Consider the following 15684-nt stretch of genomic DNA (forward strand, 5'->3'; position numbering starts at 1 on the left):
GATGACATGATGAAGGTCTTAAAGCTAGATTGATTAAATTACATCGCAATTGATATATTGGCACACAGTATGTGATTTTCTCACTAGTCGGATGTCATTGAATTTTAATTGGCAGCCTGCAGTTCCCAAAACCACACACACCTGAGTCTTTGACTTAATCAAGATTTTGTCAGTTGCAAATTATTCCACATGGGCGACTAGACCAGATATTGGTAGAATTCAAAATAACCTTTGAAATTTCATAATTTAAATAAACACAAAGAGATATAGCCTCACATGAAAGAGTTTTGGTAACTTTCTAATCATTTACATGAAATAAAATAAAAACATGCAGGCCTACATATATTCCCATTAATAAAATTGTGTCGGTGCAGGTTGCGAATTAGCAGAAGAAGAAATGGGTGTCCCTAGAATAAAGGAGGAAGTAAATGAACGAATACATAACTCAACTGCATAATACTTCCGATGAAGTATTTCCGTCACTGTGTCATTTATTGTGAAAGGTCACAGGAAGTTTTATTTTGTAGCACTTAATAGTGCATTCCTGACTAAATTGAGACATTGAAACGCACCGTGGTAGTTCTTGCTCACCTTATCCGGTTAAACGACAGTTAAACAATGGCAGACAAAGCGGAGGTTAATCTAACTGGAGTCAAACAAAGTAAAGGCGTGTGGCTTGTTAAGGTTTGTTCACCTGCACAGGTACTCATTCAACCAACAACCAACGGAACGTGACGTTAGTTTGTTTAGTTAACCGTTATCGGTTGACGTTATGCTAATTAAAACGTCACCCATGTCGAAAATAACAATTTGATGGAAATTCATCGTCGAAGCTCTTGTTGAGTGACATGTTAGTTGTGTGTGTGTGTGTGTGTGTGTGTGTGTGTGTGTGTGTGTGAGCGAGCGAGCGAGTGAGTGAGTGAGTGAGAATACAATTAATTACACGAGTGACCTCTTAAATTGCCATATCTCTCTCTCATCAGGTTCCCAAGTATTTATCTCAGCGGTGGGACAAGGCCACAGAAAAGGGAGAAGTTGGAAAGATTACCATCGGAAAGTACGTTGAGAAGATGTTCACGTAGACACGTTTAATACATGTTGATATGCATAAATCCTGTCCTCATGAGTATCAGTGATGGACACTTTTCTTTTTTCTATCTTTCCATCCACCTGACAGGAAGCAAGGCAAAACAGATGTGAGACTTCTTCATATAATACTGCACAAACAGCCAAGTGTTTTATTATTGTTTCCATCCATTCATATTGCATAATATTTGTATATTTCCCGTCACTATTTGCTGCTTCATTGAACAAACTTCCTCACTGCGATCAATACGGTTTCATCATATCACAGCTGACCTTATCTGATGAATCAGAGTTGTTTGTTAGTATGACTAGTCAGCAGGGCCTTGACTCAGCTGTGTTTCTGCAGGTACGATTCACCCTGAAAGAGGAGCTGACGGGCCTGGGCACTGTGGGGGAGAAAGATGCATCACTGCAGGTCCCGAGAGAGCATCCCTTCACTATGCACACAGTGGGTGGACAGACCATGGCTGTCTTCAGCCAGAGCGACACAGGTCAGTCTTCAATTCAGCTCTTTCAGCCCTCGTCTCCGTGTTGGTCCTGTGCCGGATAATGGCATCGGAAATGCGTGTTTGACGGGGCGGCTGGAGGGTTCAAACGGAAATAGATTTGACAGTTGTATGATTCCCGTGACGGTCCACAGGGCATCCGGTATCCTAGACGGATGTGATCTAAGACTTTTACTGCAGGTACCTGCAGATTAGTAAGTGTTAACCAAAGTTCAGCAAGAATAAGGCTCTACATGAAATTAGATTTTAAGGGAAAAGTGCATTTTTTTTGTGTGATTCAGAATGAGGATGTTGCCATCTTCAAGAAAAGGGACAAAATATATGAAGTTTGAATGTATTTTAGACTCAAAACAGAGGTTAGAATTTGGGTACCTTTCTTAGCTATGTCTTAGAAAATAGAGGAGTCTTAATTTACCAATTGAGTTGTTGATAAATCAAGCTGAAATCAGCAAAAAAAGCTTTTTTGTTTACAACTAATGGAGAAAACCAGCACTGACGGGGACTTTACTCAGGTTAGTGGCACATTACAGATTGATCTGTCCTTAGTTCCTCTAGTTTCTTCGGGTCTCTTGCTTTTAAAGAAAGCTGCTGTTGATGGGTTCGACATTGATTGCACTCATGAGAAATTCATGAAAATACTCTGAGTTGCTTCTGATAAATGGAGGATGTTTGCTGCCAGGCATTATGTGTCATGCATATACATGAGCCAGAGGGATTTGCAGGGATTTGCATCAGACCCAGAGCTTAAAAATAGCTGCTACTGTTCGGTGTCTATGAGCGTGTGACCTGATGAATGACAGTAGATTAGGGTGTTACTCTTTATGTGATACTTCTATTTGATTACTTTCATTCGTCAGACCATTACAAGTAAATCATAATAAAGTCAATTAAATTATTCCTTGAAGGCAATCAAAAGGGAAATTACAGAAAATTAAAAAGAATTTTTAATTACCCCTGAAATGGAATCAAACAAACAAAATTCCCATAATTCAGTGATGACTTTAATTGAGTGAGAATGTAAATAGATAGCAGGGTGCAGGCTGTTCAAATTAGTAAAATGTCAAAAGAAATTCTGTACCCCTCCCAGGGTGCCAGTGCTCCGTAACAATTAAATGACTGCTTCCCGTAGTATTTTTCAAGCACTGCGAAGGGTGCATCTTGGCATAAAAACAAAAAGCACATTTTGAGCATAATCACCAAAGTAATTTGATGTTTGATGCTTAAATACTGACTGAACGTCAAGTTGCTCTAGCCATGACCGAACGCGTGAATACATCTCTAGTGGAGTTTGGAGTGTAAAAAAGCCTTTAAGTGCGACAGGACTGTACATGTAGAGCAGCAAAAACACGGCATATTAAAAACAACAGGGACGTTTCTTGGTGATCAAATATTCTCAGCTTTTACCAAAGCTAACCGCACAAATGTACGGTATAAGGAGGGGCTGCAGCAATCGTAACCCTGCAGCAGAATCAAAGGTTGGTGTTGATGAGGTGGGACTGTATGGCAGAGAGCCCAGAGCAGTTCAGAATGGAAAACAATGTATGAACAAAATATTTGGCAGACAATATTAGTACAAAACAATAGTGGTTAAATAGGCAAATCCATCAGGTTCAGGGTTCACATGATCTGTGCTGGGGTTAGAATTGAAAGTAGAGACACAATCATGGTTGCTCTTGTGTAATCTTTCAATGATTCATGTGGATGGCAGTGACAGATGTTTTTTTGCTCAGGATAATGAGCTGTTTTCATTTCCCTAGTGTTTTGTAAAGCGTAATGATTGGTCTGCTGTGGTTGGCTGGAAGGGGACGCTGGTGCCGAACCATGATGCCGATGGGTGGCTATAGATTCAGACGTTCAGTAGTGAACTTTATCCTACTTCTACACAGAAAAGAGTAAAGGCACCTAACATGAAAACAAGCTTTCGAGGTGCACGTTTTTGTACAAGGAGCAAAGGGAGTTTAACAGGAATGATCTCATTGATTTAAATCGTGAGTAACAGCCGAGACAAACAGGAAGACATGAAGATCATTTTCTCATTAAGCAGCTGAGCAGACGGTAAAACAAGATGCAGGCAAACCTCGGAGCACATGGATTCGATTATTTCTGTTAGCAGCTGAGGACACGGCGAGAGAAATATCGCAACACACTTGGTGGTAGCAGAGAAACACTGGAGCACTTTTGTTTTGGTAAATGCAGCAATGACGTATCTTCACTGAAGTGGAGTCCAATCGTACAATAGACACGCTAACTCTGAACTATATAGGCTGTGGATGTAGTGCAAGTGAAAACAAAGACGGAAAGGACGATATTTCAGAGTGCACCTTCTGTATATGTTTTTCAGGCCACAGAAACTAATCAGTTCCTGTTCACAATGGACAAATGTATCCTTCAGCATTTGGAGTCAGATAATAATATGGAATCCTTTTTTAAATACATCTATTAAACCTTGTATAAGTGTGTAGGAAAGAAAATGAAGTTAGTGTAAAGAGCAATAGATTTACTACTATCATCCACATCATCATCTGTACTGGTTTGATTCCAGTCTGGGGTCTCATTCCCTCTTCATGTTTCTTATACATCTCAATAGTTTAGTCCTAAATGGCAACCCTCATTGATATACAGTATATGGGGTGGACAAGTTAATATAAACCCCTGTCAGTCTAACTCAATGCAATTCAACAGCATCACGAACTGCAGCCAGTTCAGTTTCCACAAAAAGTGAACATTATTACTTTCACTACGGTATGATTTATTGCAAAGGCTGCTGCAGTAGACTGCATTATCCAGTAAACTGGCAACTGAGGGTAAAACCACTGCCCAGATGAAAGACAAGCCGAATGTCTGCATGTCGGTGCCATGACAAAAGATGGTTTCTCATCAGCTACATCTCTAGTCTTTGTCAGCAAACGGTGCCTCAGAACTTTAATGGAAATTGAAATAAAGCTTTCTCTTTATTAGGGTGCATCCTACAGCCACAACGTTTATTCTATCACCGCCCTCGTGCACTTTAGATTCAACCCACACTTACTTGTGCATTAATACCTCCTACATGTGATAATGGATTTTTCTCTTTCAGATGTTTCTCTTTTTTTAGCAACACTAGTAGAACTTCTAAAGCTTCGGGGTTTTTAATACAGATGTCAGGGAGGATTATCAATATAATATTCATGTGTTTGAGAATGTGGAAACAAGGCGATCAGGGGGTGTAAAAAAAAAACGACAACCTCTTTCTTGAATGTGTCAGTGCTCCAGGTGTCTGGCTTGACTCTGGAAACAAGAAGAAGGATAATGTCCTCTGAGATGTGGTGGTGTGTAGTCTCTATTTACCTGACCGGCACTCGACTCCACCCCCACTCGCCCACAGAAAGGTGTACTGTATGGCACCTGTCTCCCACTCACTTTCGCAGTCTCGCTCTCTCTCTCACACACACACACACACACAGCATATTTCCAGCCTCACTGTACTGTACAGTGAGGCTGGAAAGCTGCTGCTGCTCACACCCACTCAAAGTTGACTGATTCTTGACACCTCGGACGGAGCAGGTCTTAAGAAGAATAAATTAAAAATCTAATAAAATATATTAGCAGTCATCATCTTCCTAACATTTACCTTTTGCTCGTAAAATAAACATTTTCTGTAATCGCTTTATGTCAAAAAGGCATAAGACGATATGAAACATTTCATGTCGCAATCATCCAAAGCAGGATATTATTCTGCTTATAATATAGAATATGCTCAACAATAACTAAAGATCCTTTTTTAGCGAAAAAAAATGGCAACATTGTGAGTCTGTTCTTTCTTGCTTAATAATTCCTGTATTTTTAAAACAAGGCTCTATTTTTCACTTCTCTACCATGACAGCAAGCTACACCGCTTTTTCAAGTCAGTCATGTGAAGATCCTGATAATGTAAATTCACCACGATCAACTAATTGAGTTAAATATAGATTCAATTCTATATTGTCCCATCCTTGGTGTCAGAATTACCAAATTTAGTACAAAGCACATATCTAATATATTATTACGGCACCAGTATTGTGTCTAGTGATGTCAACGGTAAACCATTAAGCGGTTAACCTCAGAGGATATTTTTGGTGGTTTATAGTTTTAATTTCCGGTCTGTTGGTTACCGAGAGGATGCTACGACGCCACATGTTAACCAAGTGTTCCCAACAAGTGACTTATAAATTGTTGTTTGACCAAACAAGTACAGGCATTTGTTCCTATACCTAACTCTAGGTTAGCCCAGTCTATGTCCACTCGTTAGGAAATATGTAATCCAGCCAGCCACGCCGTTTCTAATCCCTATAATCCAAACATTTTTAGACTCTGTGTTTTAATCCATCCCTCCACCTCGTACAAGTATTCAATCAGCCAACAATAGCGAGAGGTTGCTCACGGCGACTGCCAGTGATTGATATGTACACGCATGGTGTCTGACATGGCTTTTGTCCTGTAAGGCTGCTAGCTCCATGTTCCTCCGTTATTTCCTCCCCTCGTTGTTCTGCTTTGTTCCGGCCGAGGATCAGGTATTGATTAAGAGGTTGCTAAGCAACAGGCTTAGTTGCCACAGAAAGCGTGCAGCGAACAGAAAGCCAGATGTAATGTACTGCTGTGTTACAGTATGACTTTCCTTCAGCTGCTGTGCAATCCTTGAGTCCTTTAGAAAATAGCTCCAGACCAAAGAACAGAGTGTATGCATTGGATTCAAATAGCAGGAGGAGAACGCTTCCACAACCTGTCACAACTTTGTACTTCAGATGTCTCACAACACTTGATGAAGTCACCAACTTTTGAGTAACACTGACAAAGACTCAGCTGTTACTCAAACCAGGAAACAGACATTCACAAGAACACCAGACCTTTTTTTAGCCGCTGACAAAAGCAGAGATGTAGGCTAGAATTAAGACTCAATATAAAATTCAGTAATGTTTGCGTAGTTTCATTGAAAAGGATGAATTGCGATTGTCCTGTTGCGTTGTCGTTTGAAATCCCGGTTGTGTAGCAGCATCTTCATGCACAAAACCGTTGGAACCGTGCAGGCTGCTGGATCCTGTGCAGACTGTCGTAGGTGTTTTATTGAAGGAGTATGTCTGGCTTAGCTTTGTAGTTTCATTGCTCATGAATCGCTGAGGGTTTAAAGAGGAATATCTCTTGACCGGAAAACCTCTTGAAAAGCATTTAGTCAGACAACGCTAACGCGCGCTTTCAGGACTACATCTGACTTCATTCACAGGGATTCAGCGGTATGAGTATTGGGCATTCAGTATGCACCTATGGCAGTGTGGTTGGTGCTGTTTCCATGGCTGACATCACGGAGAAGTGTTGGTGTTCTGCTGGAGTTGAGTCTGTGTGCTGCCAACTTCATCCAACGGGAGGCTTTCAAAGTCGCTGCTGTCTGAGAGCTCCAGCCTCCTGGGCATTCTCTCTGTCAGAGGTGTTTGAAGCTGTCGGCTTCACTCCTGTTGCACTGCTCTCTGCTCTCTCACAGCGCTACCAGAACCGAATATGAAAAAGATTCTCAAAATATGAGGATCATAGATATTGTTTGAAATTAATCTAGCTTTGAAGATTATAGCTGAAACTGTTTTTACTGAGAAATTGTATTATGGGGACATAAAATGTGTAATATTGTGTATATATGACAAAAAATATGGTCAAGCTTAAGGGTTCTCTGTATACAATATTCAGAGCATTAATATAGTAGCAAACAGCTGTTTGATTTGAGTTATAGAGGAGTCTACCTGAGCAGAGAATGAAGGGGCTCGCTCTCTTAGCTGCTGGCTCAGTGGAGGCAATATATGGTCTTAGTATCCAATTTAGCACCTTTTTTGTTAAGAATTCCACCTCTACTGCCCATTAAAACCACCGTCGATCTGGACCTGTAGAAACTCCATTAATGCATTTTAGTATAAAGCATCCTGTTTGAATCGTTTTGATGGCGAGTGATGCGTGTTTGCACCACAAATGTCACCTTTCTCTTTGGATCATTGAAATATAGGAAATAGTACCCAGAGAGCATCATTGTCTATTTAAATTGTGCAGGCAGATGGTTTTGTTGCTGCTCTCTCAATACGTAAATAATGTGCCGTATGTTACCAGAACCAAATGGTCTAAATTTGTGGATTGCAATGTATTGTTTGCAACCCCACAGGTTCCTAAAAACATGCAGATCTCACATTTGCTTTCCCCTGTTGTCACAAAGAAGCAGGGTGCTGAATAGCTGTGACTCAAGGCCTGCTATTCTCCTCAGAGATGCATGTTTGTTGTTGCCCAAGGTGAAAATAGGAGAGTGAGCCAGCTATTGTTTTTGCAAGAGAAATGTCATCTCCGCTCTCGTTTGTGTGCTGCCTCTTGAATTGAAGGTTTGTCCGTCCCCTGCTGTGCTCCCACACAAGAGACACGTGGAACCCAGAATAATGATAGAGGGCTAAAGTGTGACGCTCTGTCGCACAGCAGAGACAATATGTGCCCCTCCCCCCCGTCAGCAGGTTGTTGAAAGACTGAAAAGGTTACAGAAGAGTACAATGTAAGAAGATACGGGGGAGGAAACTTATTCAAACCATGTTTTCTTTGAAGTTGCAGGGAGGAAGTGTTGAGATGTCTCTGTCATGACCCGCTGCGTCTGCAGAGCACATTATGTTGAATGTAGTCTGAGAACCAGGCAAGAGAGCAAAGGCAGCTCTGGACCATGGTCCAATGTGCAACGGATCACGAAACGCACGGTTTCCTTCATATCACATTTTTTGTCACGGATCGGATCAGCAGAAAAAATATGGAGCAAATCTAACTTTTAGAGGTTTTTTTGCAAACTGTGTAAACTGTAAATTCTTAATGTTATCCTTTTACTTTGTTTTAGTCATCTATAGTGGTTATTTGCATAATAAACGAGAAATTAAAGATTATATCCGTTCGGATCACGGATCAACTATGGTCCGTTTCACCACTAGTCCAAAGCTGTGATTTTACATTTTTCTTATAGCTTCATCTGAATCTCTTCACTTGTAATTCCATAAGGAAACACTGGTATCACAGCTCACATTTTAGAAATCCATCTTTTCGTATGAGCTTGTTCTGTTATTTCTCTCTCGTCACTGCTGCGATTCAAATGAGTCCAATTTACTCCCAACTGCTTCCCCGTCCTGCACCAGTGGATTTTTAGAGGTAGATCGCCGAGTGCCTTCGTTAAGGAGTCGCGCACACTGACACATTATGATTAGAGCAGTGCATTAGAAGGCTCTTTATTAAACATGTAAGGATAGCCATTCATAGCTGTCCACAGGTCACACAGTCCATACGGTTGTATTACTGTTGTTTGAGAAGTCTGAGAAAGAAACTCCTTCTGTGTTATGTGGGAGGATTTTTCTCAACAGTAACAAAACTTGCTTCACTCGGCCTCAAAAAAAAAAAAGAATCTGCTCACCCACCATTAGTCTGGCTGTCAGTGGAGAGTTGCTGCTTCGCATGGTCCAAATGAGGCCTGAGCTGAACATGTCGTGCTCAGAGCACTCCCCAATGGAGCAGCGGTGCCTGAAAGACAAGTGACACTGTGAGGCTGTATGATTAATGCTGCGTACTGTGTGTCGGGCTCTGTGCAGAGTTGAGGTGTGAGACTTGCAACAGCCTCCAGTTCGTCATAATTCAGGTTTGACAGGCCGGTGGGAGACACGGTTTAGAAAGGGAAATGCAGAATGTTCTCACAAATTTTAAATTTGTCATAACGGTATTAATATCCTTTTTAAGGAACAGATGTGTGGTAGCGTGCAGATAAATACACTCACTTACGAAATGTTGTTTTTCTTGCAGCTACGTATTTTTATGCACTTACTACTTGACACGTGCAGGGTGACGCTACCCGGTGGTCCATTAGGTACAGTGCATACAGCTGACTACACAACGGCTTCATTGTTTACTCATAGACTAACTAGTACTCCTACATGTACGTATACTGGAAAAATACAACATGACCCCGAGTTTTCTGTGTGTCGGTCACTTTGATGTCATTTTGATTTTCACAGTGAAAATTGTCAACTAGTGCGGACCGGACCAATCGGCTGCTACCAGAATGCTGGAAAAAGGTGTTTTTATCTCACAGTGGACTCTTTGTGCGGCTCGTGAAACTGTGCTTTTGAAACCAACCAACCACTGGATTTTATCACAACAGAAACGTGATTTTAAGCATTAATTCAAAAGCTAAACGTGCATTTTTTTAAAAGGTTGGTCCACGGAAAGAAAGTTTGGGAAACATTGCCCTAAAAGTCCGAAATGATTGGTTGAAAACAATGCATCATTCATAACATCTCTGTAAAAAAAAATATTGGTATTGATTTTAAATTTACACAGACGCACACACAGAAAGATGGACTCGCACTGAGTGCCATTTTTACACTCGCAGTAGGAAAGTGGAGGGTTGGCTCTGACTTCCTCTCTGCTGAGATCCTCATTACGTCTTCTCTCTCTCTCTGATCTGACTTTGTTACCGCTGCTGTTGCTCTGCTTTCTTTCTGTTTTTATCGACTGTATCGTAGAGCTCAAATTTATTAAATGAATCTGTCAATTAATTGATAGAAAAACTGAATGCGTTTGAGTGTTGGACTGACAAAACAAGGAATGTGAAGAAATTGCGATAGACATTTTCTATCAACATTCTATGAACCAAATTATGAATCTGTTGAGAAAAAGTAATCTTGCAATTATTAGACAACATTATACTTATATTGGCTCAACCAGTAAATGGCTTTTTTTCTGTACAATTGAGATAAAAGATACAGATTGAAGATTACTTGTTTGTAGAAATCTCCTGAAACAAGAGGGGAACTAGATCTATCTCACTTCACTGGCAGAATGTTTCAGTCTTTCGGGCTGAATTTGAGACCAAATGATGTTTGATGGTGTTTTTATACCTTGAGGAGGAAGTTCAGTTCACAGGGGACACTGTTTAAAAGAAACATTTTTATGAAAGCTTTGAAACATCAGCTTCAATATAAAAATAAATGTATTAATGTGTGAAAAACTATTCTTTATGCTCGCCCCTGCCTCATCTCTTTTCTGTAAGTGAATAATGGTTGCTGCTGCCTCTTTTGTCTGAGCTGAGAGTGGAAGTGAAAAGAGTCTGACCTCCCCTCCTCCTCCTCTTCATCACACTGTCTCTTCCTCTATATGGAGTTGAAAGATAAAAATCTGAGGTATGTTAGTCATTTTCCAAGGCAGCGATAAGGAAGTGTGTGTGCGTGTGTTGAGTTTGCCTGGCAACAGGTGAAAAGAGCGAGATGAGAATGTTGATAGTAGTGTGGTTTGAGCTTTCCTCACCGCGGTTGCCTCCTCTCTCCTCTTCCTATCGCCTGCACCTCCTGCCTCCCTCATCAGCTGCCTTTTGATGTGGATCACTTTGACCCAGCGACTAATAAGTGAAGCAGTCACTGTCGTAAAAAATGTATGAACCGGATCCTCAATTTAAAAAAAAAAAACAAAAGGTTAGATGTTGTTGACGATGAAGTATCAGTGCCAAGGGTGACATCTGAAGAGCAACAGATCCAATGGGTTTATCTCCTCTTGAATGCGTCCATGTTTAATTTGTTGCACGCGGTGTTGCGTGTGCATTGTGTGTGTGTTGTCTGTGTTTGTGAGGGGTTGGCGGTGGAAGAGGTTCGCCTGATGTCAGAGGTTGATGTGGGTGTATGAGTCATGACGGGGGTGGTGGCGGCTGGTCCTACGGTTTGACGACGGTGCCTGCTGGAGCAGATGGTTTCAGTCACCATGGAGGGAGGGGAGGGGGGAGCACAGTTGGAGGTACAGCGAGAGATGCTGTTCATTTAACGGTGGTAACTCCAAGAGATGTTCAAGGCAGCTCTGCTACAGTTCCAAGCAGAAGTAAGAGGCAATTTAACTTGTTTTTAGGCTTTTTCCACAAGAATAAACTCTGGAGGAGATGAATGTTTGGAGCTATTCAATTTAAACATTTCCACTCCCACAAGTTTCCATAAATGGATCATGATGTATCCCTGCTTCACATTGTTTGGACAGAAATCAGGCGAGACTTGTTCTGTTTGCTTTGGCACCAGCAACATTGGGCACTGCCAAACCAGCTCTTTTGTCCCCAAACACAGCCGTAACACACCAGTATTAGCCTTTTTTGTGCCACAGTATAACCAGCCTGTTGACTTATAATGTGTGGTAGGTCGACCTTATTATTCAGTTTTCACTGCTCTAAAGACCTTAAATTAAATGGTGCTCAAATTCACTCTTTGACGTTATCTTCTCTGCAGACGCTAATGTATTTAATTTGATGTTGAATTATTTATTTAGGGTATGTATTTCATTGCTTATTTAAAGGTTGTTTCAAACTGCGGCATGTTTTTGAAAGGTTTTGGCATTTTCCAGGCTCGCGAAGTCTATTCAAGGATGCAGTGGAGTTGCATTATGGGACATGTAGGATGCATTATTTGTGGAGCTTGAGTCATACTTGATGGAGACTAATATTTAGGATATCTTGGTCTATTCTACATTGATTTTTTTGGGGTTGAGACCAAGTGAAGACTGAGACCAGAGCAGTGTGAATCCCACACTGCGAGACACACTTCAGATAAAATGAAAACCATATATAGTTACTCTTCAAAACGTGATCTTGAGACCGATCTCAAATACTACAACACTGCTGTCTGTTATTATTATTGATAATTACTAGTCTACAATACTTCCTTTTTACTTCAAATCAAAACGATGTTAAGACATCTTGTCAATCATTTCACATTGTAGTTGGTAAAATACTTCCATCCAGAGAACGTCAACTTTGTCCCCGTTTTGTTCATATGAACTAGTTCATGAACTAGTCCCCAAAGGCTTCTGCAGGTGGTGTTGCTGCACTGTGGCGGCCGCCAGCCAGTACAACTTACTGTCAAGATCCACGGACCACACCCTGAGTACACTTCCACATCACTGCAGCGAAGTGAGAACCTCAGCTGCTGGGGGTCGATTTAAAAACAACGTTCACAGCTGATGTGAAGGTGGTCTTTGACAGTTAGAAGCACTGAATATTGTGTTTATGTTTCTCCAAGTTGTAGAAATAGTTACTTCAGGACAGGATCAGCAGTAGTAATAGTCATTGGACCGGGCTAGTTTGGTTGTTTCATGTAGTGTTGCATTATTTTTTTAACCATGTTACACCACAGGGTACACAGAGAAAGTGTGTTGCATCTACTGAAATATTTAGATAACGCACTCTACATGAGGCAGCTATACATATTATATACTTGTGTCAGTTCTAAAGTTATATATCTTATACTGTTTAAAAGCCCTCAGAAAAATCTCGCTCTGTCTGCTTTCCATACCACCCCTGGGGGACACCAGATATGCATTTAAAATATCTTTTGTTCTGTGTTTCCGAATAGCTTCTTATAAGCCCTGCAATTAGCGAATATATCATACATTGTGATTTTGGTGGTATGTTTTTAAAAGGCCTCTTGATTTCTGTAGGTTTCTATCGTGGACAATCCTCCAGGCACTGATAGATTTTAAAGCCACTTTCAAACTGAGTTATCTAAAGTGGGACATGGACTGATATCACTCAAGGAGCAGCAACCCAGGAGCAATGACAGCCTCCACCGCTCTGACAACGAATATGTGCATCGACGAAGAATATGCTGCACATAGTGTGCACATCTTTGTCCCTGTGATCCTTGAATTTTCCTGCACACCGTGTAGATTGTTCCGGACATGTAGAGCAGTGTTTATCACATGCAGAGACGTGTTAAAGGAGTAATTACATGCAAAGAAAATGTTCTAGTTTGATAAAGCTGAACGTGTGAGCCAGTCCAGGGTGTCTCTCCCACTCATTCTTTTTATTTTTTTTTATCAGAAGATTATGGGAAACTTAACACAAAATAATGCTTTCGCCGGCCTCAGTGTTTAACAGTAACGCAGTGTACAGACTGTAATATTATTAAAAGCAGCATTTGACAGGCTTCTTACACCAAACAATAACTCAAGCATTAAATGGTACACAGACTTTTGCAGATACACTCACCAATAGTTTCAGTGTCACTTTTATTTGTAAAATATTCACATTGAAAAGTAATAGGCATTGTTGTGGCACTAACTTCACAAAGGCTCACAGCACTAACACACAGTTTATTGAGTGCACATGCATCATGCTAGATTCAAAGCCCTTTACAATAATCGCGGTTCTTTGCACTTAAACTCCACTTGTGAACTGAGAAACGGTTTGTGTTGCTTCAGTGTCATTTTTGGGTGCGGTGTTTGTTAGTCCGTCCAAAAAAAACAACCTCAATGCACTGTGGTTTTTCCTCCAGGCTCCAAAGAGGCTAATAAACTAAACGCAAGCTATTTAACCGACTAAACGCAGCAGCACACACGGTGTATAGCTACACACACACGCACGCGCACACACACACACACACACAGACTGTAGTAAAAGCTGAATGGCACAACGGTGCACATCACGGCTGGTTTTTGAAGGCTTTTGCAGCTGTTGACAAAGCAGCAGAAGCAGTTCATGTGCAGAGACGACTCCACTGATAAAGCTGTCGATGTTCAGACTCTCTGTTTTATTCCTCCGTCTTCTCTATGGAAAGATACACCGTTGTCTTGTCTTCCATATTACAGAGCTGTACCTATCATCATATGATATCCTATCGAATGCTATTTGGATATCACAAATGCTAAGTTGATCCGGATCATTCTGAATTATATGAATACAAGCTTATAAAGCGGTGTAAAGGTTGACGAATCCCCCCTCTGTTACCCCAAACTTATCAGCTCCCGTGTTCGTAAGCCAGCATTGTGCAGTAAAGATATAAACACTGTCCTGCGAGACAGTCCGAACCCACCTGTTCTCCTCCCACCCAATGACACATCACAGCTCAGCACATGTTACAAGATCTTCAAGCCAATACCTTACATTAGCGGGGTGGATATGAAACCAGGCACTACTCTCTCTTCCCCTCTCTGCCTCCCCTCTCCTCCGTCTGCTTTCCTTCATCCTACTTGACAAAGTGCAGGGCCTCGGCCGCCACCACAGAGCCTTTGCTGCTGTCGAGGCTGGTGACCAGCTTGAAGCCCGATTTCAGCGCTAGCATCACTGTCTCTAGTTTCAGACAGTCCAGTGTGCACAAGAATGTGCTGTCCTCCTTCAGTACGAGCCGCGAGCCCGGCTCCGACTTGATGAAGTGCCGGAACTGGATCACGTTGGACGACACCACGAATTCTTCCGGAAAGCCGTCCAGGCGGCTCTTGGAGATCTGCACCAGCCGCCCTTTGACCTTGTCGAGGAAGGTGGAGTCACTGCAGTACACCTTGAGGCCCTGCGACCTCTCGTGGCTGTCCGTCATCTCCAAAAAGGCGGCCTCCCGCTGGGCCGCCCTCAGACTTTCCCACTCAATCACGGCTTCCACCAGTTCACTCAGACGGTAGAAATCAGCCTCCCGTCGCAGCAGCCCTGCCTCCCGGAAGTCGTCGGGCAGCTGGAGCTCTCCGGTTCGAAGGTAGTTGAGCACATGGCGAAAAACCGGACCATCTCTGTCAATAAACGGGTTGCCCATGGAATCGGTGTGCTGAACCGCCTTCTTACCGTTGGCCAGCTCTTCCAGAAAGGAACCCTGTTGTTTGACCAGGGTGGTGCGATGGGCGGTGTACAGGAACCCCCCCACGTTGATGGTGATGGTACCTGAAGAGGGCTTCTTGAAGCTCTTGCTGGGCTGCAGCAGGTCCGGATTGATGTGCCTCAGTTCACTTTCCATCCTTCTGAGGTTCCATTCCATTCTCCAGTCACCCTCTCCAGCCTCGACCCAGCCTCCTCGGAGCTGGTGTGTCTGCAGCACAAATCTGGTTTTTGGGGGGTTTTTTCTTCTCTCTTTTGGATCTGGCTGCGTGAGTCTGTGCTGCTGCTGCTGGGTAAATGAGAAGGTGTTGTCAGCTGTCGTATAGTGAAAGTGAATGTGTTTGAGAGTGTGTGATGGTGGATGGCTGAGTGCTGTCTGGCAGACGAGCTACTGGGAGCTGGAAACAGACTGGCTCTCTGTGCTGCTTGGTGTCCCTCCTCTCTCTCTCTCTCTCTCTCTCTCTCTCTCTCTCTCTC

The 15684-nt window shown here is 42.2% G+C and overlaps 1 protein-coding gene and 1 pseudogene across 1 annotated transcript; one reads left to right on the top strand and one right to left on the bottom strand.

Annotated features, from left to right (window-relative positions):
• Positions 1–573: 573 nt before the first annotated feature.
• LOC116389728 (general transcription factor IIF subunit 2-like) overlaps positions 574–15684 on the top strand; it is a 29943-nt pseudogene continuing 14832 nt past the window's right edge.
• kctd4 (potassium channel tetramerization domain containing 4) lies at positions 13618–15650 on the bottom strand. The gene has a single exon (XM_031858655.1). The coding sequence runs from the start codon at positions 15365–15367 to the stop codon at positions 14591–14593; it is 777 nt and encodes a 258-aa protein (XP_031714515.1). The 5' UTR covers positions 15368–15650; the 3' UTR covers positions 13618–14590.

This window comes from Anarrhichthys ocellatus, unplaced genomic scaffold (genome assembly GCF_004355925.1).
Source record: "Anarrhichthys ocellatus isolate YVR2014 unplaced genomic scaffold, GSC_Weel_1.0 scaffold20, whole genome shotgun sequence".
NCBI lineage: Eukaryota > Metazoa > Chordata > Actinopteri > Perciformes > Anarhichadidae > Anarrhichthys > Anarrhichthys ocellatus.